General features: G+C 41.9%; 1 protein-coding gene across 1 annotated transcript in view; it reads right to left on the bottom strand.

The window, feature by feature from the left end:
* The window catches only part of CALN1 (calneuron 1), a 459,261-nt gene extending 432,892 nt beyond the window's left edge, over positions 1-26,369 (bottom strand). Inside the window, exon 1 of the mRNA XM_065920373.1 lies at positions 26,247-26,369. Within this exon, the coding sequence (XP_065776445.1) occupies positions 26,247-26,369 (123 nt within the window). The remainder of the gene's footprint in view (positions 1-26,246) is intronic.
* Between the last annotated feature and the right edge of the window lie 267 nt (positions 26,370-26,636).

Genomic DNA, 26,636 nt, shown 5'->3' with positions numbered 1-26,636 from the left:
CATTTGAATGCAGAGTTCCAAAGAATAGCAAGGAGAGATAAGAAAGCCTTCCTCAGTGATCAATGCAAAGAAGTAGAGGAAAACAATAGAATGGGAAAGACTAGAAATCTCTTCAAGAAAATTAGAGATACCAAGGGAACTTTTCATGCAAAGATGGACACAATAAAGGACAGAAATGGTATGGACCTAACAGAAGCAGAAGATATTAAGAAGCCGTGGCAAGAATACACAGAAGAACTATACAAAAAAGATCTTCATGACCCAAATAATCACGATGGTGTGATCACTCACCTAGAGCCAGACATCCTGGAATACAAAGTCAAGTGGGCCTTAGGAAGCATCACTATGAACAAAGCTAGTGAAGGTGATGGAATTCCAGTTGAGCTATTTTAAATCCTAAAACATGATGCTGTGAAAGTGCTGCACTCAATATGCCAGCAAATTTGAAAAACTCAGCAGTGGCCACAGGACTGGAAAAGGTCAGTTTTCACTCCAATCCCAAAGAAAGGAAATGCCAAAAAATGCTCAAACTACTGCACAATTGCACTCATCTCTATTAAAGTAATGCTAGTAAAGTAATGCTCAAAATTCTCTAAGCCAGGCTTCAACAGTACATGAACTGTGAACTTCCAGATATTCAAGCTAGATTAGAAAAGGCAAAGGAACCAGAGATCAAATTGCCAACATCCATTGGATCATTGAAAAAGCAAGAGAGTTCCAGAAAAAAACATCTACTTCTGCTTTTTTGCCTATGCCCAAGCCTTTGACTCTGTGGATCACAACAAACTGTGGAAAATTCTTCAAGAGATGGGAATACCACACCACCTGACCTGCCTCCTGAGAAATCTGTATGCAGGCCAAGAAGCAACAGTTAGAACTGGACATGGAACAACAGACTGGTTCCAAATTGGGAAAGGAGTACGTCAAGGCCGTATATTGTCACCCTGCTTATTTAAGTTACATGCAGAGTACATCATGAGAAATTCTAGACTGGATGAAGCACAAGCTGGAATCAAGGTTGCCGGGAGAAATATTAATAACCTCAGATATGCAGATGACACCACCCTTATGGCAGAAAGTGAAGAGGAACTAAAGAGCTTCTTGATGAAAGTGAAAGAGGAGAGTGAAAAAGTTGGCTTAAAGCTCAACATTCAGAAAACTAAGATCATGGCATCTGGTCCCATCACTTCATGGCAAATAGATGGGGAAACAAAGGAAACAGCGTCAGACTTTATTGTTTTGGGCTCCGAAATCACTGCAGATGATGGCTGTAGCCATGAAATTAAAAGATGCTTGCTTCTTGGAAGAAAAGCTATGATCAACCTAGACAGCATATTAAAAAGCAGAGACATTACTTTGCCAACAAAGGTTAGTCTAGTCGAAGCTATGGTTTTTCTAGTATTCATGTATGGATGTGAGAACTGTACTATAAAGAAAGCTGAGTGACGAAGAACTGGTGCTTTTGAACTGTGGTGTTGGAGAAGACTCTTGAGAGTCCCTTGGACTGCAAGGAGATCCAACCAGTCCATCCTAAAGGAGATCAGTCCTGGGTGTTCATTGGAAGGACTGAAGTTGAAGCTGAAACTCTAATACTTTGGCCACCTGATGCAAAGAACTGACTCATTGGAAAAGACCCTGATTCTGGGAAAGCTTGAAGGCAGGAAGAGAAGGGGATGACAGAGGATGAAATGGTTGGATGGCATCATCGACTCAATGGACATAAGTTTGAGTAAACTCTGGGAGTTGATGTGCTGCAGCTCATGGAGTTGCAAAGAGTTGGACACGACTGAACGAGTGAACTGAAATGAACTGAACTGAAGCATCCTGGGAATCCCATGAACTTGAAACTGATGTCTGAAGTGGGGACAGTCTTAAATAGGACTGAGCCCTTAGACTGTGGGGTCTGCACTAACTCCAGGGGTTACGATCAGAACTGAACTTCAGTAATCAACTGGAATTAGAACAGAACAGTTGGTGTTTGAATAACAAGCATATACTATTTTGTAATAGAAATAAAAAGTTTTAAGTGAAAGTATGGATAATGTTGGCCAGTTCAAATAAGGAAATGAACTTCATAGTTTAAGTATCAGAGAAAATTCGAGATGAAAATGGTTAAATAGGATAAAGAGAGTCACTTAGTAAGGATAGAGTACAATCCACAGTGGAAATATTTCTAATGTACATATATAATGTACAAATGCAACAAATAACCTAAGAATAAATCAATTGAAAAACTATTATGAACAATATTCACTTAGGGGAGAGGTTATAGAAATATGTGCCAAAATCAATAGCTTTCTTATATACAACAATAACAAGGTATGAAACATGATGAAAGCAAAATAAAATTCCATTCACAATAGAAACCAAAAAATAATCTATATGGAGAAAATGTTTAAATTCTACTAAGGGATCTATAGGATACAGATGAATAAAGAAAATTTAAGTAGAGAAGCCCACATTACTATTAGAAAAGAAAAAATAAAAAACACTGTAAAGAGGTCAAATCCCCCAAAATTAATTTCAAAATTCAGGCAATCACCATCCAGATCCCAGTGGGACTGACATTGGAATTTGATCAAATGGTTCAAAAGTTCATCTGTAAGATTCAATGTTTCCAAATATTTACAAAATTACAAATGTGAAAAATTAGCTGTAGCTGGTATTAAAATATACCCTAAATCTATAGTAGTAAAATCCTCATTAACTAATCCAGGAGATAAAATAAAAGTAATGTGTATGGTTTATTATCTGTCTTTATATCTCCCTCTGAAAGTTAAGCTCCATGAAGAGAGGAGTTTCATTCTTTTTTTTACTGATGTAGCTCCAGTGTTTAGAAAGTGTCTGGCACATAAGTATTTATTGGATGAGTGGATAAACAAAGCACTAGAGTGGAGTTCTCAGTAAAGAAATAGACTTAAGAGATACTCAGGGGGTTTGGATACTGATAAACTGATATTTCATATTAGAGCAGAAACAATCAGTTAAAGTGTTGGATCAACTGGTTAGCTGTTTTGAAAGGAACTAAACTAAATTCTTTATTCCATATGGTAAAAAAGATTCCAGGTAGATCAAAGATGTAAATATAAAAAAATACAATGATAATACACTGAAAGAAAAATACAGTAGTTCTATTATAATCCTAAAGGGCAAGAATCCTTTTAAAATATGAAACAAAAACTGTAAAGGCAAAGATTTTAAAAGTTGATCCCATTTAAAGAAAAAGCAAAACAGTAACAACAACAACAAAACATGTGCCCTCAAAAAAACCCAAACCAGCAGCCACAATACATGCACCCAAATTAAAAGGTAAATAAAAGCCTGAAATAATTGTTTGCAACACAGATGAGTCAAAGAATTATTTTCCTCAGCATATAAAGAATGCATATAAATCAATGATTAAAAGGTAACAATAAGATAATGAGCAAAGTATATAAAATGAGGAACACATTTATAACAAGATATTTAAATTCACTAATAAACAAATATAACAATGCAAAATTTGAAGTTATTCTTCTCTTATCAGATTGACAGAAGTTAAAAATATAGAGAAAATTCACAGTGAGTGAAGAGATGGGAAAATGTTGCCTTTAGTCAATGTTAGTGAGATTGTCCCCCTTTTCAAGAAGGAAATTGGACAACGTGCATCAAAATTTAAATGTACATGGCCATACCCTTGGATGCAGAATTTCAGTTCTAAGCATTTATCCTGAAGTGATAACCAGTGAATATCAAAAAGACATATTTATAAGGATATGAAACAGAGCTTATTATTGGAAAACTGAAAGCAAAGTAGAAGTCCATCAATAACAACTAAGTGGTTAAAACCTGGTACACCCATATAGAGAATAATATTAATTGACATGGAAAGATGCCTATAAGTTATTGTTCAGTGATTAACACAAGTTACAAAACAGTTTGTCTAATATGGTATCATTTACTCAGTTATATACATTTAAGTTACATGTATAAGACCCAGCAATTTCTTTCATAAGTATATAATAAAAAAATATGTACATAAACTCATGAAAGACATGCACTCACATATTTATAGCAGCATTATTCATAATAGCCCCAAACTTGAAACCACCCAGATGCCTACCAACAATAAAATGGATAAATAAGTTATGCTATATTCACCCAAGAGAGAAAGAATGAACCTCCATTGTGAATGAACTGCAACACTGAAGCCTTATAGATGAACCTCACAAATGTAATGTTGAATGAAAATAGACAAATAAAGCAGAATACATGCTTCATAATTACATTTAAATAGAAATTTGAATCTGGCAAAAGGAATCTTTTTCATTAGAAGTCAAGACAGTAGTTGAATCGGGAGATTGAGACTCACATATACACACTATCATGTGTATAACAGAGCAGTGAGAAACTGCCGTGTAGCTCGGGAGCTCAGTCAGTCCGGGGCTCTGTGAGGACCTGGGGGGGTGGGACGGGGATGCAGGAGGGAAGTGCAAGAGGGGGGGGATAAATGTATACATATAGCTAATTCACTTCATTGTACAGCAGAAATCAACATTGTAACATTGTGAAATAACTATATCCCAATAAACATAAATAATTTTTTTCAAAAACCATCTAAGGAAAGAAAAATAGGCAGTAGTTATCTTTGATTTGGTGAAGACTAGGCTATGACTAGGAGTGGATATAAAGATGCCTTCTGGAAGGAGGCAAGGTTTTGTTAACTGATTGAATCCTAGTTACCTGGGTATGTTCAGTTTGTGGTAATCCGTACACTTATGATTTGTGTACTTTTCTGGACACACGCAAACACACTCAAAGTATATACATGCACAGAAAGATGTCAGGAAGGATACTGGCAGAAATGTTAATAGTGGTTTTATCTGATGAAGGAGTTCAGTATGATTTGGCTTCTTTCTGTATAATTTGTATCACTGGATTTATATACAGAAAAACACAATCTAACTGAAGGAATGAAAATAAATTTACTGAACATTCACCTCAAGAAGTTAGAAAAATAAATAATCAAAATGGGGACAGGGTTGAATGAAGTAATCAAGAGAAGAGCTAGGTAACAATCGGATAATATGAAGGTAGCCTGAAAAGACTTGATACGCTTGCTTTCAAATGACCACTAACAAACTTACAATATTTTACAGAAAAAGACACAGTGGAAAATAGCATTTTAACCATAAACCAAAGAACTAGAGGGATTTCTCCTGATTTCACCATCACAGAGAATGATTTGAAAACTCATTTTAAAAACAGGCTTATTGAGGTATAATTTACAGAAAATAAACTGCCTATAAAGTGTACAATTTGATGTGTTTAATGCATGTGTACACCTGTGAAACAATTGCCACAATCAAGATGAAAAATATACGCACTGCCCTCAAGTTTCCTCATATCTCTTTGCAATTCTTCTTCCTTCACCTTCACCCTTCATCCATAAGAATCATTAAAGCTTCTATTTTCTGGAATTTTACAGAAATTATAGCGTTGTGCTATATGTTGCTTTTGTTGTCTGGCTTCTTTATTAAAGCATAATGATTTTTAAAATCATCCTTAATCTTGTATGTAACAACAGTTTGCTGAGTAACATTAAATTGTATGAATAGGTAGCAACTGGTCCATCACTAACCTAATTCCAGTTTTGACTATTACAAACAAAGTTGCAATGAGCAGTCACGTTTAGTCTTTGTACGAACATGTGCTTTCATTTATATAGGTCAAATATCTAGAAGTGGAATGGCAGATCATATAGCCATGTATTCATATGGCATGTATAAAGAATGCAAAAAGTAATGTATTAAGATGTATGTTTAACTTTTTTTTAAAAGCCAAATTGTTACACAGTGACTGTACCATTTTACATTCCCACCAGCAGTGTATGAGCATTCCAGTGGCTTTGCTTTCTCATCACCACTTTGTATAGACAGTCATTGTAATTTTATATGTTTTAATAGAACTTGGTCTACTGGGGGAGAAAGTGGAAACCTACTCCAGTGTTCTTGCATGGAGAACCCCGTGGATAGTGTGAAAGGGCAAAAAGATTCGAAACTGGAAGATGAGTCTCCAGGTCTGAAGGTGCATAATAGCATCTCATTGTATTGTTGATTTGCATTTCCCTAAGGTGGCACAGTGGTAAAGAATCCGCCTACCAATTCAGGATGTGCAAGAGACGTGGGTTTGATCCCTGGATCAGGAAGATCCCCTGGAGTAGGAAATGGCAACCCACTCCAGTATTCTGTCTGAAAACTCCCATGAACAGAGAAGGGTGGCGGGTTGCAGTCCACGGGGTTGCAAGGAGTTGGATGCGACTGAGTGACTGTGCATAAGCACAAGCGCAGTGATTGATGATGTTGAAAATCTTCTCAGGTGCTCATTTGCTGTCTGTATATCTTTGGTGAATTATCTGTTTATATCTTTTACTAATTTTTATAGTGGGTTTTTTTAATTGAACTTGACAAGCTCTTATATGTTTTGGATACAATCCCTGGTGGCTCAGACAATCTACCTGCATTGCAGGAGACCCGGATTCAATCCCTGGGTTGGGAAGATCCCCTGGAGAGGGGAATGGCTAATTACTCATAATTTACAAATATTTTCACTCAGTCTGTGGCTTGTCTTTCATCCTCTTTGTTGTTTTCAGTCGTTCAGTCGTGCCTGACTCTTTGTGACCCCGTGGACTGCAGCACGCCAGGCTTCCCTGTCCTTCACCATCTCCCGGAGCTTGTTCAAACTCATGTCCATCGAGTCGGTGATGCCATCCAACCATCTCATCCTCTGTCATCCCCTCCTCCTGCCTTCAATCTTTCCCAGCATCAGGGTCTTTTCCAGTGAGTCAGCTCTTTGCATCAGGTGACTAAAGTATTGGAGCTTCAGCTTCAGCATCAGTCCTTCCAGTGAATATTCAGGATTGATTTCCTTTAGGATGGACTGGTTTGATCTCCTTGCAGTCCAAGGGACTCTCAACAGTCTTCTCCAACACCACAATTTTAAAAGCATCCATTCTCCGGCACTCAGCCTTCTTTATGGCCTAACTCTCACATCCATACATGACTACTGGAAAAACCATAACTTTGACTATACGGACCTTTGTTGGCAAAGTAATGTCTGCTTTTTAATACGATGTCTAGGTTTGTCATAGCTTTTCATCCAAGGAGCAAGCGTCTTTTAATTTCATGGCTGCAGTCACCATCTGCAGTGATTTTACAGCCCGAGAAAACGGTCTTAAGTGACTTCCAAAAAGAAAGTTCTTAACTTTGATCAAGTCTAATTTATTAATTTGCACTTTTATGGATCATTCTTTTGGGGTCATATTTTTAAAATATTCACCTAATCCAAAGTCATGAAGGTTTTCTCTTATGTTTTCTTCTAAAAGTTCTATAAATTTTTTTCTTTAAATGTAGGTCTATGATTCATTATGAGTTGAGTTGTATATATAAGTGAGATGTAGAGACTGAAGAATATATGTATGTATGCAAGTATTACATATGGGTATCCAGGTGTTTCAACAAGCTTCGTTGACAAAACTATGCTTTCTCCATTGAATTGCCTTTTCACTTTTCTTGAAATAATCAATTTACCAGGCTTCCACTTCTGGGTAAGATGAAGTTAAGTATACTCCACCTATATCTTCCACTGAATGCAGCCTAAGATCAGAGCAGAATGCATGGAGCAGCTAATTGAGGACTCTGAAAATAGGTCCTAACAGGCAGATTGGGGAAAAACATGAAAACTCAAACTCATGGTGGTGAATTTAATCCTTTCTTATTTTCTAGTATTTATATGTTTGAATTCAAGGCAACCTGAAACTTGAAAATGAGCATTAGCACAACAGAGGAGGTCCTAGAAGATGCCTCAGGTTCTCGGGGAATGAATAGGAAAGCTGTTTCCTAACACACAGAAGAAGAATGGAAATTCCCCATCATTCTTTCCTTTCCCTCTGTGCTCTCGTGCCTCAGCCCCTGACAGGAAACCTGGAAGCAGAAAGGGTAGTGGCAATGAGGGCCAGTACAGGTGTAGTCATGCATGATCAGTCATCTCCAACTCTCTGTAACCCTAGGGACTGTAGCCCGCCAAGCTCCTCTGTTCATGGAATTTTCCAGGCAAGAATACTGGGGTGGGTTACCACTTCCTACTGCAGGGGATCTTCCCGACCCAGGGATCAAACCCGGGTCTCTTGCACTGCAGGAGGATTCTTTATCATAAAGCCAGCTGGGAAGCCCATGAGAGCCGATGTTGTTCAATCGCCAAGTCGTGCCCGACTCTTTGCAACCCCACGGACTGCAGAACACCAGGTTTCCCTGTCCCTCACCATCTCCCAGAGTTTGCCCAAGTTCATGTCGCTTGAATCAGTGATGCCATCCAACCGTCTCATCCTCTGACACCCTCTTCTCCTTCTGCCTTCAATCTTTCCCAGCATCAAGGTCTTTTCCAATGAGTCAGCTGTTCTGACCAAAGGTGGCCAAAGTATTGGAGCTTCAGCTTCAGCATCAGTCCTTCCAAAAGTATTTAGCATTTATTTCCTTTAAGACTGACTGAAAGCCAGTAGCAACCTAAAACTCTGAGGAAGGAGAACCGTACTCTCTGATAAGACAATATGTGGTCCCTAAAGGGTGGGAAGGATCTCCATTTCTTTTTTTCTCCCTCCATCCTCCCTTGGCTTGTCCCGGACACAAGTGCAGTTGCACAAAGGGTACAGTAAATTGGGGTCAAGTTGCAGCTTTCTAACTAGAGAACCAAATTAGAGAGTAACAAGGAAATATTAATAAAAGGATAGTGTTGTTCAACTCAAGTCTGAAATAGTGTTAAGCTCTCCAACTGTGATTGTTTCTCCTGAAAGTCCTATAAGTTTTCACTCCATGTATTTCAGTTTTATTTCTTTTTTAGCCTTTGTTTCATATTGCTTTGGCTGTGCTAGTTCTTACGGCAGCACTCAGGATCTTCTATCTTTGTTGCGACACGCGAGATCTTTAGTTACCCTAAGCGAACTCTTAGTTGCAGCTTGTGGGATCTAGTTCCCTGACTAGGAACTGAATCCAGACCCCCTGCATTGGGAGCACAGAGTCTTAGCCACTGGACATCCAGGGAAGTCCCCTACTCTATGTATTTTAAACCTGTGCTATTCCCAAGTTCCTCCTTCCTGCACTGAGGCCTGGAAATTCTTCAGGCAGTAACTTGGGACAATCGTAGGACTCATTTTGTTTCCTATTTCTCATGTCTCCCTATTCTTCATATAATACCTTGAAAACCACTGTTGCATACACTTTTCAGTTTTCTGTTGTTGTTGTTACTGTTTCAGGGGAAGCCAGTCAGATGATGTTGTAACATGTAGGAAAGGAAACATCCTTAAGGTTCAAGAAAAGAGCCTGATCTTGAAGATACCATCTTAAGAAACAGAAGTAAATTTTAGAAACCATTATGTCCTCAGGGTCATCATAAGGATAAAGAAGGCATGAACTTTGTGAGACAGGGACACAGAAAGAACAAACCAAGGTAAAGACAAAGAGGCAAATGGGGAAAGGAGAAAAAAGGAAAGAAACATCTCACAGAATGAAAGCCCTCATCAGAAGCAATAATGGCCCAGTTTCATCACTTTTCATGGCTGAGTAATATTCCATTGAGTATATGTACCACATCTTCTTTATCCACTCCTCTGTTGATGCACATTTAGGTTGCTTCCAAGAACTGACTATTGTATAAATAACCAGTGAGAACATACTATACAGCACAGGGAACTCTGCTCAGGGCTCAGTGGTCACTCGAATGGGAAGGAAGTCCAAAAGGGAAAGGGTATATGTATATGCATAACTCATCCATTTTGCTGGACAGTAGAAACACAACACTGTAAAGCAACTATACTCTAATAAAAACAAACTTTAAAAAAAAGAGGCAATAAAAAGTAGATGTTTCATTGGAAAATAAATCAAAGCTTTGATACAAGAGAAAAATTAGAAGCACTCTCTCAGTATGCAGAAGGAAAGAACAAGGATATAAATATGTTGAGAGAAAAAATATATTATATACACAGGGCAAAGAAATGGAGATGCAACCTGAGAATTATAGGTGTTCCCAAGAAATAAATCAATACTATAGAAAAGCTATCATAGCAAAAAAAAAAAAATCTTTTTAACTAGTTAAAGAATAAGAATGAAGATCATAGTGGATCACATATTACTGGCAAAGTTAATAAGAAGAGACTCACACATAGAGATGTACTGATAAATTTTTTTAAATTCAAAGATAAGGGGGTAAAAAAAATCATTGGACTGTACAGGCAATACACAACACAACACACACACAAACACACACAAAAATTCCAAGCCTCTTGGAAGGACTGTAAGATGAATCAAAATTGTATGTGCTGGTGACAAGCCCTCCAGCTGATTGAAGTTCATGGGCACGGTCCAGCCATGGCCCAGCACCAGCCACACCAGGAATAGAAACGTTCCAGTCAGGCACCAGAGGTTTACAAGAGAGGAGGTATCACCTTGATGATGAAAGATGATAAGAAGAGAATGATGTCAACTGTCAGGCGGCAGTCAAGACAACCTGTGTGCACAGACATGTGAGAAACACCGCTAGAGACATTGGGGAGCTTAAGTTCCCCAAGAATGAGTGGCAGGCAGTCAGAAAAATGCTACTTGACGACTGTTCTCATCACTGCATTTAAATATCAGGTCTGTTAGTACGTGAGGCCTGGAGAGCAGAACCTATATGATACTATCTTCACTTTTGTGCCCCATAGCTAGCACAAAAGGTCCTTGTGTAGTTCCAAATACACAAACTCGTTCATACTTCTTGGAGGTTGTTCTGGGAAGGCATGGGGGTAGTTTTTATACCAAAGAGGAGAAAAGCCCTATAAAAACATCGAGTCCTTTCCAACTAGAGAAACAACAGGGATTTCATAGCTAATTTCCAACCCAGTGTAGCTAAAGGTAGGGATATAAAGCAGGTTGATCCTTTTGTAACATGATCATCACAACAGTCCTCATTTCTTGCGCATAAATTGCATCCCTGAAAATGACCCAGAGAGAGAAGGAGGCAAAAAGCTTTCTCCACTATGGGTAGGGGACATTTTGCAGATTATGTTGCCCTTAATAAAATAGTGCTCTTCTTTTATAAGGACCTATACTAAACTATCTCTGGGAATTACTGTTTGTCCCTGAGAGGGGAGTGCTCACAAATGTGAGCATGCATGTAGATTCTCTCCAAAATTCCCCCCTAGTAGACCAGAAGACCACATGAATGAAAAGCATATGTAGAATGAAAGAATATGTAGAATGAAAGCATATGTAGATTTCAACAGAGCAAGAAAAATTAGATGTCCATATACAAAAAAAAAAAGCAAGATACAGAAATTACACCTTTCATAAAAATTCAAAATGAATCATAGACATGAATGTAAAATGCAAAACTATAAAATCTTTAGAAGAAAACATAGGAGTAAATATAGATAATCTTGCATTTGGTAATGATCTTTCTGGTAAAAGCATGATCCATGAAAGAAAAACTTGGTATGTTGAATTTTATTAAGATTAAAATCTGCTCTACAAAACACCATCAAGAGAATGAAAAGAGAATACCACAGACTGGGAGAAAGTGTCTGTAAAATAAGTATCTGATAAAGGAGTTATAGCCAAAATATACAAAGAAATCTTGATATTCATTGATTAGAAAACAAACAACCCAGTGAAATAGATGGGACAATTCCTGAATAGACACCTCACCAAAGGAAATATACAGATGGTAAACAAGCATATGAAAAGATACCCCACATCACACATCATCAGGAAATGCAAATTAAAATGAGATACCACTGCACACCTATCAGAATGGCTAAAACCAAAACCAAACATGACAATACCAATTGCTATAAAAAAAAATATAAAGCAAAAGGAACTTCTGTTCTGCTGGTGTAATACAATTATGATACAACCACCTTGGAAGAAAGCTGGGAAGTTTCTTAGAAAGCTACAGATAGTCTTAGCATACTCCTAGGTATTTAGCCAACTAATTTGAAATCTAATGTTCACAAAAAACTTGCATGCAGGGATTTCTATCAGTTCAGTTCGGTTGCTCAGTTGTGTCCAACTCTTTGCAACCCCATGGACTGCAGCACACCAGGTTTCCCTGTCCATCACCAACTCCCAGAACTTATTCAAACTCATGTCCATCAAGTCAGTGATGCCATCCAACCATCTTATCCCCTTCTCCTCCCGCCTTCAGTCTTTCCCAGCATCAGGGTCTTTTCCAATGAGTCAGTTCTTTGCATCAGGGGGCCAAAGTATACAGCATATTTACTTGTAAATATATTTATACATACATATGCAAATCTAAAATATATAGATTTACAGCACCTTATTCATAATCACCAAAACATTGGATGCAACAAAGATGTCCTTTAGTAGGTGAATGAACTATGGTGCATCTATGAAATGAAACACTACTCAGCAATAAAAAGAAATGAGATACCAACCCACAAAAAGATACCAGTGGATCTTAAATGGATATATGTAAATGAAAGGAGCCAATGTAAAAAGGCTACATACGGTATGTCTCCAATTGTTTGACACTTTGGAAAAGACAAAAATATTGAGATTGAAAAGGTCTGTGGTTGCCAGAAGTTCAGAAATCAAAGAGAAAGGTTGAATAGGTGAAGTTCAGGATATTTTTAGGGCAGCAAAACTATTAATATTCCATATGATATTATAATTGGGGATACATGACAATATACACTTGTCAAAATCCATTTAACTTCAGCACAACGATTGAACCTTACTGTATGCAAATTTTTTAAAAAATCATTTGGGAGATCAATAGATTTTCAGGATGGAATACAGAATGGGACAGATCAATCTGTATTACACATGTATATGAAACAACCTCAAAGAAGAGACAGGGAAAGGGCTGGCATAGGTAACTCTGGAAATGAGCGAACTCTGGAAAACTAAAGGCAACTGAGCTATAAAGAACTTTAGTTGGTAAAACTGTTTCCCACAGGGGAATGTGTTAACAATTCTGATACTGCTCTACATGTTAACACAGTTAAACAAGTAGGGATTTCCCTGGTGGCCCAGTGGTTAAGAACCTGCCTTACCATGCAGGGGACACAGGTTCAATCCCTGGGGAACTAAGATCCCACATGCCTCAGGGCAGCTAAGCCTGGGCATCATGACTAGAGAAGCCCAAGCTCTGGAACGAAGACCCAGTGCAGCCAAAACAAACAAAAACAGAAGAAAAAGTTAAGTAAATGGATGGTGGATGGTAGGAGCCAGATTTCTCTCTGTTGGAGTGGGAGTTTACAGGTAAGAAAGGGGAGGATGCTAGAAGGATCCTGCGTTAATGGAGCTGAGTTGGAAACATCAGAATAAAGCTATATTTAGCTTGATACAAGTACAGATGTTACATATAGAAATATACATAGATATATGTGTGTATATATATATATATATATATATATATAGGTTAATATTTACATAAATATTTTCTTGTTCTGTCAGGTGACAGGGCCAAGAAGCAACAATGCTTCAACAGCAACAAGCACGCCTAGGGCTCAGATCTTGGTTTTTAACACCATTCTCTAATAAAAGAAACCAGGCCAGGAAACTGGGTCAGGAAAGACACAAGATGAGTTTGGAGCATCCTGTCATGCCAGGAAGTAAGAAAGTGTTCAAAAGACAAGAGCCAAGAGCGCCCAATGAGCAAGGCTGCAACCATTTGAGCCACAAAACTAAGTTGTATGGCATCATCACCTACATATAAATGTCCATGGGTTTACACTACGAAAATACATGGTTGCAAAACTAAATAGGGAAAAAGATAAAATCTCCTGTACAAAATAATGCCAAATAATCTACGTAGATGCTCTGCTTTCATGGAGATGGGGCACGACTCCTCATTTCCTGTGTGGCCAGTGCAGTAACTTCTTTCCAAAGAATACAGTATGGAAAAAAGAGAACAATTAGTAACTTTGCAGTGGAGAATTCTGACAAACACACCTCTCTTCTGGGGATTCCTTGGCGTTGCCCCTTGACCGACCAGCCGCCTCCTCATTCAGTGTCTCTGCCCACAGGGACCCAGTGAGATTCGGGGGATCTGCCTCAATCTACTCTCCACGCACTGAACCAGACCAGAGATGACGTCCTGGGGCAGGGGCCATGTCTGGTGGGCTCCCAAGGTCCCCCAAGAAGGAGTGAGGCCAGAGCCTCTGTCCTCAGTGCTAACCTCAGGCAGCCCCTGGGCGCCGAGAGAGATGGAAGCAGTGCATCCCTTCTCTCTCCTGCCTCTTTCTCATTTCTGCTCCTCCCCCCAACTTTTGATGAGAAAATGAAAAGAAGCCAGGAAAAGAGGCTAAGAAATGCACCAGGGGTTCTGGGGGACTCTCACTCTTGGAGGCTCAGGACAGAATCAAGGGGCCCATGAATTTGGATGGGAAAGAGTATACCTTTAGTTTCATCAGTCTCTAAATGGAATCTAGCATTTCCTTCCATGATGAACACAAGTCTCATGGCCCAGTGGAATTAGCTGTACTGTGGCTTTGCCACTAATATTTTCCTACCAGGTTACAGTTGTCAGAATTATCTCCCCATGTTGTCTACACTTACGGCCACAGTATTTCAAAATTATGATTGTTATTACACCCACTGCCAGATCTTATTATTTAACACATCAACAAGGAAGCACATGTATTATTATATCACCCATTTGTTTTGTTTAATATTGCCACACTGTACTTAAAAATAATTGATTTCCTTTATTGGTCCCTTGAATAGTCTATTTCATGCATTTAAAAACAAAATTCACAGGCTTCACCAGACTGCCAAAGGGATACAAGCATGAAAAGTCCCTCTAAAAATATTTTTATTTTTTCTAAGATTTCTTTGTAGATGGTAGTTTTTCCCTACCTTGAAATTATTTTTTCTGACTCTAAGAAGATTTCTTTGTAGATGGTAAATTTTCCCTACATCAGTTATTCCCAAACCGTCAGTAAAATCTGTGATTTATATCCATCTGCTGTGTGATGATGGCTGGGTGGGACATTGAAAGGAGGCAAAGAAAATCACACCCTTATGCCAGCACTGCCCCTCCAGGGGTTGGTGACTCTGTAGCTGCTGCTTACCGGGAGAATATGGTGGCCCCCGTGTGACTGGAAGTGAAGCTTCACCAAGCTGAGATGGTGCTAAGCCCTTATATGGGGGCAGGAACCAGAATCAGCTGCAGGTGGACTGACTCACATGCAGACCCAAGGCCTAATCTGTTTCCCTGAAATATAATATGAGGAGATGGCCCTGGTAAGAGGATGAGACAGACATTTGACCAACAACAGCACAGTGGTACCAAACACTGCTTTTCTTTAAGTAAGTCCCATCAAAGCTCTGTGTGGCCAGGGCCCAATTAATTATACTCTGAGTGCCCCTCTAGAGTTGTGGAGTGGACCACTTTTTATATTGATTGATTAATCAATTTTGGTCACACTGCATGGCATGTGGGATCTTAGTTCCCCAACCAGGGTTCAAACCCATGCCCCCTACATTGGAAACATGCAGATTCTTAACCACTGAACCACCAGAGAAGCCTCTGGAGTAGACCACTTGCATCATCATATAGGTGGTCGAGCCACTGGCTCTCCTGGAACATACTTAATTAATTTTCCTGAAACTCTGTCCTAGTTAACGTCTCTGCCCAGGTGGCAAAACTTCCTTTACTGGCTAATGTGGATCTTTCCTCCCAGTTCCTTTTTCCTCCTGGAGTCTGGCACACACCACGTGAGGGTAATTTAAAGGAAGACAAATACTTTCCTAACATAATCATGTTCTATGTTATGCACAGGATTCTCTGATCATTGGGAAGACCCTTTATCTTGACTCTCCCCACCCCAACCAGCATCCTATTCTTCCATGCTGCTCGGCAAGAATCCAGAAGATGCTAAAAGAAGTGCAACACTAGGAGCATGTAACAGAAGGATCCAGGATCCATGAAGGCAAAGTGTGGGAGTTTTGAAATGTGGTTCCCAAATTCTTTTAATCTCCTCACCACTGATACGTGTTCTCTATGCCTCCACCCCCTGAATCCAGGAGGATTTGGACTGCTTCGACTGCCATAACATGCCAGAAGTGATGCTTCCAAGGCCAAGTCATAAAAGGCCAACCAGGTCCCAGCTGGTGCTCTTGGAAGGCTCGTCTCTAGATGCTTGTCTTAGAAGCCAGATGCCATGCTGGGCAAAGCACAAGCCATGTGGAGATGTCATATGTAGATACTCCCAGCTGAGCTGGTCCTTCAGCCAGCCCAGGCACCAAACATATGAGTCACCAAATGAGTCTACCCCCCAGCCAGCTGAGTCTTTCCAATAGAGGCACCAGACATCCCAGAGCAGAGATAAACCCCCAATGAGTTCCTGACCCAGAGTCTCCATGAGCATAAAATGTTTGTTGGTTTACACCACTGAGTTTGGGGTGGTTTATTGCAAAGCTGTAGTAGACGGGCTAAGAAGAGACAAGAGGTTCAGGAAGAAAAGATTCCTGCAATGGCCACATATGGACAGAGAGCTGGATGTGGCTCCGGGGGGACAGTCTGGGGAAGGGGCACCTGGCAGACAGGCCTGAGGGTCCTTTGTGTCCCTCCAGGCCCCTTTGAACTCTGTGATGGGGAGGACTAGCTTAACCTTAAGGGAAAGTGCTGTTTTCTATAGTCTTCTGCTGACAGCAAGTCTGTTAGGGCATAGATTCCACTGCCTCCCCCTCCCCCTGCCCCACTTTCCCAATAGGAGTAAAACGCTCAAATTAAAATTTGATACAAACACAGGGAGTGTGTTTGATGAGTTAGATTGGGTCTGGGAATCCTCCATTTTTCTATAAAAGAGCTTCTGGTAATAAGAGAATTGATAGCCCAAAACATCCCCCTGCAATCAGGAACCTGCTTTTGAAGGCCAAGATCTTTGTCTTAAAAACTGGTGTCCTGCACAAGAACATATCAAGCATTGTTTTAATATTAAACCATCTTCAATTACCTGCCATAAGGTGAAATGGACATTGCAAAAAATGGGTACCCTGTTTATCCAATGATGCTAGACATCCTCTGATCCATTGCTGCATCCCCCATGCAAATGCCAGGAGGACAAGCATATAGCATCCTGATACCCAATGCTCTGTCAAAGAAATAAGACTCCTAGGGGCCAACTGTGTTACTGACAATGGGGCACTTTAAGAGGAATGCTTATTAATGTCAATATTAAACATCAATTTGTGGCATGTTTCATTAAAAAAGAATGAAATAATGCCATTTGCAGCAACATGGATGGACCTACAGATTATCACATGATGTAAACCAGACAAATATTACATAATATTAATTATACGTGGAGTCTAAAGAAAGGATACAAATGAACTTACGTACAAAACAGACTCACAGACTTCGAAAACAAATTTATGCTTACTACAGAGGAAAAGTGGGGGATGGATAAATTAGGAATTTGAGATTAACATATACGTATTACTATATATAAACTATTTAATAGATAATGAACAAGGACCTACTGGCATAGCCCAGAGAACTCTACTCAATACTCTGTAGACCTTCGTGGGAAGAGAATCTGAAACAGAAGGGATCTATGTATATGCACAACCAGATCACTCAGCTGTACACCCGAAACTAACACTGTAAACCAACTATACTCCAATATAAAATATTTTAAAATTTTTGAAGCATTTTTTCTGAGAAAAATCATGCAGGAAATAGTGGATCCTGAATGAAAGGAGATTTCCAAGAGGCTGAGTTAGAGCATCTCCAGGAGAGTGCAAGAGTGATCAAAAATTCTCAGCTAAGATCATTTGTAATATTCTCTGCAGAGTCCACAATTTACACTTTGGCTGTACATGTAGAAATTTTTTCTTCATGAAGACTATGTTCTTGATCCCATGCCCCCTCTCTTCCTAAGAGACAGTACTCCATTAATTATCACCTTCAAGCCCTTCTCCTCTCTTGCCTGCTTCCCCTCCATTCCAGTGTCCCCTGTCCTCAGAAGCCGTTCCCTTAGGTAATTTGGTACCTAATTCTGGAGAGCAATTTGGCAAACCTAGCAAAAGGGGAAAAAAAATGTATATACTTTCTGACCCAGAAATTTCACTTCTAGAAAATTTATATTTAGATATACTTGCACAAGTTCATAAGGATAAATAGAGCTGCTCATTTCAGCACTGTTTGTGAGAGCAAAAACGGCAGCCTAAACTGCCAGAGAGGGGACTGGTGAAATCAATCACAGTACAACAGAAAAGGATGTTGGTAATAAATTGTTGAGTGAAAAAAACCTTGTGGGGTAGTGTGACCACATCAGTGAGAACAAACTGCATATTTAGATGGATATAGGCTTATTTATTCTAGGAATATTACACAACTTCAGGGGATGACATTCACATTGTATTCTTGCTTTATAAGTGAATGGCGTACCCTGGAGCTGTACACTCCTAGGTTGTGTGTGTGTGTGTGTGTGGGGGGGTGATGCTTCAAGGCACGCTCTGTGCATGAATTTATCCTAACACATAAACACTATGGTGAGTATCAATCCATCTTTTCCATGAGCCTATAACCTATAAGAAGAAAGGAATTATTCATTTCAATTCCCAACACCCAGCACAAAGCCTGGCACATCAATTATTGGTGTTTTTGTGAATATATGGGTGTTAGTATTCCTTGGACCCAGGGTGTACCAGTTACGTATCATTTCCATAGAACTAGGCATGCCCTAGGAAGAGGAAATAAACACTTAATAGGTGGTTTCTTCACCTTTACACACACCTATACACACATATTTACTCATATCCAGTGCTCCAGGCTCAAACTGTGTTTGGAAAAGTTGATTTAAACCAAGATAAATCATTTTCTTTGCAGTAGGCTATCTCTAGGATTTTAATATGCACTGATGTTCTCTAACAAGTAGATACGGTGAGGAGCATCATCTGAATTTTACTGACCATGAAGCACTTTTAGAAGAATATTTATTAACATTGATGTCTGAGGATCATCAATTTGGAACATGCTGTATTAGAAGAATCACAAAGGAAGTAACTAAGTCCTGAGTGAAAGGAAGATTTCCATGAGATAGAGTCAGACAAGCTCCAGAAGAATGAAGAAGTGATTAAAAGTTTCTTAACCAAGATCATCTGAAATTCAAACTGGATGGCTGGACCTGCTAAAGGGAAAAGGAAAAGATTTGACCATCCTAATAAAAGTGAGTGAAGCATGCTTGCTGATGTGAAATTGTGTCAGCAGAGGAGAGAGGAGATGTGTGCTCAGTTGTGTCTGATGCTTTACGACTGCATGGATTGTAGCCCACCAGTCTCCTCTGTCCATGAGACCCTCCCAATTCTTCTGGGGACCTGGGTGGGCTATTGGTGAAGGTCTCAGGGAGAAGGGAATTGGGACAGCAGATTCCTGGGTCCTACTTGAAAATTTTCTGATTTAGAAATACATACATAGATTTTGTATACTCACTAGATACATTTTGACTACACCTTGGCGTTGGTCCTTCTACTTTAACACTCTCCCTTGTTCTAGTCAGAGCAGGATCAGTGGCCTGATGGGGGCAGAGACCAGATCACAGTGAGGGAGGGCTGAGTAGTGGATGAAAAATGGAGAGATGGAACAAGTGTAGGCAATTTTTTCAAGAAGTTCAAAGAACTTTTAAAAAGTTCATATCAGGGCTTCCCTGATGGTCCAGTGGTTAAGAATCTCCCTTGCGATGCAGGGGACACAGGTTCGATCCCTGGTCCGGGAAGACCCCACATCTAAGCGCACAGCTAAGCCCATGCACAACTGCTGAGCCCATGCTCTGGAGTCCATAAGTCCAACTGGTGAGCCCACGTGCAGCAACCACTGAAGCCCATGTGCCCTAGAGCCCACGCTCCACCACAAGGAAGGCAGTGCAACAAGGAACCCACACACACTGCAACTAGAGAGGGGCCTTCACTCCCCACAACTAGAGCAACAAAGATCCAGTACTACCAAAAATAAATAAACAAACAAAATGTTGTTTTTTTAAAAAGTTCGTATCAGCCCTTTATTTTTTTCCAAGATAAGGTGCATCAGAACAAACATTTATGCTTAGAGGAAGAAGAATGAGGTTGAAGAATAACCAAGGAGGAACAATTGATGAAATAAGGTCCCTGAAGAGAGGATGACAGAGAACAGATGTCTAGGTTTATGCGGCAGGTGGTCCTCAACCTGGTGAAAGGCATCCTCCTCTACTATAATGGGCAGGGAGTGGCAAAGATGAACTTGGATGCAGAAAATGTGACAGAGGTGCTCAGGAAATTGAGAAGTTTCCTCCTGGGGCCTTTGTTTTATTTGTGAATGAGGAAATGGCATCATTCTTAGATGAGTGGGTAGGGGGTGAAACAGTCATGGTGGAGAATGAGGAAGAGACCTGGCTGCTAGAAGAACCTCTGAGTCCCAGTGAGGACCTACTGGGATTGAAAGCTATGGGTTTTGAGGGCCACCTACCCATGTCCTGTATCCATGTAAGGTTTTCTCTACATCCTGAAGTAGGAATAACAGTGTCAAACATTAGCAAGGAGGTTGTCAAAGAGGAGAGCATTGCAGTGTGAGTTCTCTGCAGCTGAATTTGAAGTAACATGAGGTAGAACTGTTGGCTGGTCATCTACACAGTTTTAGCTTCCTCCTATCAGGACTCTGGGCAGATGAAAGACAGAAGCACTAAGATATTCAAGGAGTATGGGGGTGAGAGGTGACGTGCTATGAAGGTTGAGCAACAGTCCCCGCGAGTGAAAAGTCTCACTATTCATTCCCCACCCTCCCAAACACATGCAAACCTTGATCCAACCAGAATGGGTCATCTCTTTTTTGTTCTACACACTGGGATTTCCCCAGGAGACTTAATCTAGAAAGGTTTTGTTAGCAAAAACAAGCAAACAAACAAACAAACCCTGAACACCACTGATGAGATGTAACCCTTCCATTCAACCCAATAATGAGCCTGAGGTGCCCAGTGAGCTGATGGAGGTGCCCACGGCTGCATCCTTCCACAGAACCATCCAGTGTGTGCTCTCTCAAGGATGTAGCCCCAGAGTTGATGCTCGGTGATGAGACATCCTTATTAGGGCTGGTGACGTGAGTGCTGCTGAGGTCCAACAGAGCTCTGCATTGTGGGGAGGGAGGGTCAGTGGCCACAGTGGGGCCACGGAATTCCCTGGGCACCTGTTAGGGACCTGAGGAGGAGAAATGAGGATGGGCGGGTCATGGAGGGTGGGGAACTCAGGCTGATGATTCCAACCTAACTAGGGAATCCAGCTTAGTAATCAGGCAATGAAACTCTGACTTCCATCTGCCTCTCACTGTGCAGAACCTTAAATCATGGAGGGGTTTATGGGTCCTGTTTATGAAGAGACTCTTTTCATAAGCTATTCAGAGAAGGGGTGGGAGGGAAAAATAGGGAGAGAAAGATTCCCTTTGAATTCCCATTGCTTTCAGAGTCAGCAATTTAATGAGTCATACATTCTAAATCCTTGCTTTGTCTACACATTTTCATTTCAAAATACTAAAAAACAATTTGTTTGGAACATGGGCTATTTTTAGCTCATATATCAAGAGTGCACATCCATTTCTCCCTATATTAGAAAAGCTCCCTTCAGGTTGGGTTGGAGGAGCACCACGCTGGTGGGGCTGTTTATTAGCAGTAGATTGTTGAAGCTACTGGGCAGCTCTCTGTTTCCTGGGACTCTCTTCCAGTTGATCTCCTAGACCTGCTGACCACTCATGAGTCAGCTCAAGACTCAGAAGAGTTTCAGATCTCAGAATCTGCACAAAGGGGAAGAGCATCTTTTCAAGCCTCCAGCCTAAAAAGTTAGTATCTGGGTGGACCAGAGGCAAGCAGGGATCCACTGCTCTGGGTCCTTGTGAGACTCTTCAGAGTAGCAGAGAAGGAACATCCCCATCTACAGGTCATTTCCTCCAGATCCATCAAGAGAAAGCCAGGCCAAGACCTAGGAATAGACAGTCTGGGGAGTCTGGTAAGCTGCCAGGCTGACAAGCAGGAGAATAGGCGGGGAGGAGGCTCCTGGGTCCTACCTCTCCAGTTCCTGCCTCTGCATGAGGTCTCTCTCCACAGGTCACTGTGGTGCCCCCAGCCAGCTCCAGCTACCCCGCTGTTTTTGTCACATCAGTGATCATTCACTCCTCTGGGTTTCCTGGGGACCACCTTCTTTTAAAGGCTCCAAGGACTTCCTTGGCGGTGCAGTGGTTAAGACGCCGTGCTCCACTGCAGGGGGCCAGGGTTCAATCCCTGATCAGGGTATGCCATGCGGCGTAGCCAAAAAAAAAGCATTCAAAACTGCCTATTCCTAGTTTCCACTTAAATTGATATCGTCTACAGTTTAAAATGTCTATGCTGCTGCTGCTGCTGCTAAGTCACTTCAGTCGTGTCCGACTCTGTGCAACCCCATAGACGGCAGCCCACGAGGCTCCCCCGTCCCTGGGATTCTCCAGGCAAGAACACTGGAGTGGGTTGCCATTTCCTTCTCCAATGCAGGAAAGTGAAAAGTGAGAGTGAAGTCACTCAGTTGTGTCCGACTCTCAGCGACCCCATGGACTGCAGCCTACCAGGCTCCTCCGTCCATGGGATTTTCCAGGCAAGAGTACTGGAGTGGGTTGCCATTGCCTTCTCCAATGTCTATAGATTATCTTCAAATTAATACATAAACACAAATTAATGTTGGACTTCCCTGGCGGTCCAGTGGTTAAGACTCTGTGCTTCCAATTCAGGGAATGCAAGTACAGTCCCTGGTCAGGGAATTAACATTCTATGGGCCATGCAAAGCAGCAAAAAACAAACAAACAAAAAATAATAAAGGCAAAACTGTATAAATAAAGTCACTAACTTAGAGCATGACTAGCAAGTACCTTACCAGCACTTCATGGATAGCTGACCAACTTCAAGAACGGAATACAAAACCATTATGTGAAGGACCTGGGGCGAGGAGCTGCTGGACTCCTCTGGTTGTTGTCTTGTCACCATTTCCATCCATGTATTTATAATGGAAGCACCCATGCTCATACCCACTGACCCTCCTCCCCTAGATAGTGTCAACTTCATCAGGAGAGGGCAGTTATGAGGGCTTCCCAGGCGGCGCTGGTGGTAAAGAATCCGCCTGCTACTGCAGGAGATGTGAGAGATGTACTTTCGAACCCAGCGTCAAGAAGATACCCTAGAGGAGGAAATGGCATCCCACTCCAGTGTTCTTGCCTGGAAAATTCCATGGACAGAAGGACCTGGCAGGCTACAGTTCATGGGGTCATGAAGAGTCAGACACAATGGAGTGCTCATGGATGGGCAGCTATGAGCCTGTCCCCCCAGGGAATTTTGAATTGAGACCATACAAGTTCCCAGTTGAGGCTGACTGCCAAATTGGTAGCTATTTGAAAGGATTAATTTTCACATGGACAGAGAAACCAGAGAGATGAAGATCAGCAGAAAACTTCCATGGATTTTCTACATCCCTGAGGCTTTGGATTCTCTGAGACATGTTCCCCCACCATCCACCCTTGCCTGGATCCTCTGTTGGAACGTTAGATGTTTCTCTTTTCACTGAGGAAAGTTCTACTGGACTTCCATTACTAGCAACCAAAATGGTACCAGGAGTTGGGGAAATGATCCAGGGCAGGACAATGGGACATATGGAGGAGACTCCTTCTGACTTTCTAATTTGCTGACCCTGCCCACACCAACCACAGCCACGTGGGCCCAGACAGTTTTTCAGGTCTGAGGCCTCTGATGCCCTGTAAGCAAAACCCAATACCCATACTTTATCTGAAGGAGGCTCCTAGCAAAGGAACTGGAGGACAAGGAGACGATGTACTCTGCAAGAACTCACTGCTGGAAAGTGATATGAAAACGTGTTTCAGGTGAGCTGTGTTCCCTCTCCCCTCCACATCCAAGCCCCGGTGCAGAGACTGTGACCACCATCCATCTCTTGGCCCTATCTCACCCCTCTTCCTTTTAGCTGTCTCTCTCTCTCTCTCTCTCTGCCCATTGCATAAAGAAATCTTTGAGAAATGTGTGCACTTGCCCCCAAAGAAGGTGTAAACAAGCGTTATGTGCACTGTATATGAGTGTGGGTGTGAATATGTGATGAGAACAAGCCAGAGACTCTCAGCCCTGGGGTCCAAGTAGAGTTCTTACTCTCCCCAAAAGGAGAAGTTGATGGCTTGGGAGGAGCAGATTCATTCCTCTTAGGCTACTGCTGTCCCCAGAGACAAGGGAAACTAACCTGCCTAATTCATGCCCATCAGGAGAGGGCAGCTATGAGGGCTTCCCAGGTGGCACTGGTGGTAAAGAATCTGCCTGCTACTGCAGGAGATGTGAGAGATGTACGTTCGAAACCAGGGTCAAGAAGATACCCTTGAGGAGGAAACGGCATCCCACTCCAGTATCACAGTATCACAGCCCCAAAACTCGAAACCCAAAGTCACCAGAACAAATAGGGAAATATTTTTAATGTGGGTGTATGTTGAGTAAAAAGGGTTTCTGACTCCATCTGACTTCTCTGTCTGTTTGCTGCATCATATCTTCACATTCACTAAGGTGGAAAACTCTCTGTATCCTCTGTAGCATCAGCCTCATCTGTCATTTGCCACAGACTCTGTAGGACATACAGAACCATTTCTCTGTCCCAATCCTTACCTCCTTCCCTCAACACCACCCATCTCCCAGGGCAAGTTCCCAGGATGGTACCACTTATCCAAGCCAGAGAATAAACCAACCAGGAATTTCATCTCGGACTGGACTGTGCCTCCTGCTGGGGCTTCTCTTTGGCTGCGGAGGCCCGGGCCAAGCTGTCCTCTGACTCCTGACCAGCCTTCCGAAGCAGACCCTTCCTCTGACCCTGCTTTCAGTGTATAGCATTCCAGTTTCATGTTGCCCTGTTCCAAACCTGTCCTCAGAGCTGATGAGAAGGGCTCACCTGCAGGTCAGCATGCCCTTGGCCAGGGGTTCTGTCAGCTCCCACACTGATTTCCCAAACAGTGAGCTGTATTGGAGAAGGTTCTGGATAGAATCTTACAGTACCCTGCAGTCCAGCTCCCAGTTACGGAGAGAGTGCTGAAGATCGGGAGCTCTAGTCATCAGCAATGTGTTCACTTCCTTTGGCTTCCCTGGTGGCTCAGATGGTCAAGAATGTGCCTGTAATGCAGGAGACCTGAGTTTGATCCCCAGGGTCAGGATGATCCTATGAAGAAAGGAATGGCAACCCACTCCAGTATTCTTGCCTGAAAAATCCCAAGGACAGAGGAGCCTGGCAGGCTGCAGTCCATGGGGTCGCAGAGACTCAGACTTCCTTTAGTTCGCCATAACCCTAATCATGAACTCATGGCCCCCACCATGAACACTCGTGGCCCCCACTAGGAGCTGGTGACAGAGAGGGCTGGAGATCCCATTCCAAACAACCTTGGGGAGACCACAGCAGAACATAGCCATTTAAAGGACTCACCCAGACCGACTCCTTGATGTCAGCATCACATAGATCAACATTTCCTTCTACACAAAACTACCCAGAGTTAAAATTCCTCTTGAGTTTTTACAGCCATGAAAAACCAAGAAAAAGAAAGAGCTCAAACCTTGGGAAGCCTGTGGCTCAGAACACACACAACCCCTCCCCCTGAGCTGACCTCCTCACCCATAAGCAGAGGAGTGGCAGGGTGATCTAATGGTTAGGAACAAGTTTTTGTATTCAGAGATACGGGTAGGAGTCCTGGATTGACCTTTGCCTTTGTGATATGGCCTATGTGATGCCGTTTACCAACTGTCTTACTTTTCTCCTGTAAAAATGGGGTTAATAACACCCATATGGGGTTGTTGTGCAGGTTAACTGAAATTATCTATGCAGAGCTCCCACTTCTATGCTGCCATGGAATATGCACTCTATAAAACGTATCTGTTGCTTTTTTTTCTAACAAGCACCCCCTCCAACTTGATCAGTCCCTGATAGCGTCAGCTTTCAAACCCGTCCCCTCACCTGTCCACACAGCTCAGAGTTAACCAATGAACAGCCGTCAGGCTCAAGAGAGATCGTCAAATCTCTGGCCCCGCTGGGACATGCATCCCCTTGGGACCCCTCCCAGGTGTCCTGTCCCTGGACACTCAGCACAAAAGCTCCCAGCCCCCACACCACCCCCTACCTGCGGGCTGAACACAATCAACTCCTGAGCAAACATTCGAGAAAGCTCGTTTCTCCGGGGGGTTGGGGGTAGAAGACTTGCCAAGTGGGGAAGTCGGGGGCCTGGGTCCTCGGCGGCTCCTCTCCCCCTCCAGGGGCTCCTCTGCCCCCCTTTTCCTCATTCTCGGGCTTCCCCTCTCCGGGTTGCTCGGGCAGCCGCATCAGGGGTCCAGGGCGATGTTTTCAGAGAGATTTGTGAGCACATCAAGGGAACGTCAGCGGAGACACTGAGACTCTGCAAGGAGTTGACAGAAACTTACTGCCTGCACAGCGCCGATGGGTTATTTACTCAAAGTCAGTTGCCTAAATAATTCACACCCTCCCTTCCGTGTTTAAACAGGACAATGATTAGAAACACAATCCTGGCACAAGAAATATAATTACAGTTGTGACAGATGTTTAGTTATTAATAAGGCCTCAATGTCACCA

The sequence above is a fragment of the Muntiacus reevesi genome, chromosome 2, assembly GCF_963930625.1.
Source record: "Muntiacus reevesi chromosome 2, mMunRee1.1, whole genome shotgun sequence".
NCBI lineage: Eukaryota > Metazoa > Chordata > Mammalia > Artiodactyla > Cervidae > Muntiacus > Muntiacus reevesi.
This window is presented reverse-complemented; position numbering and strand designations above follow the sequence as displayed.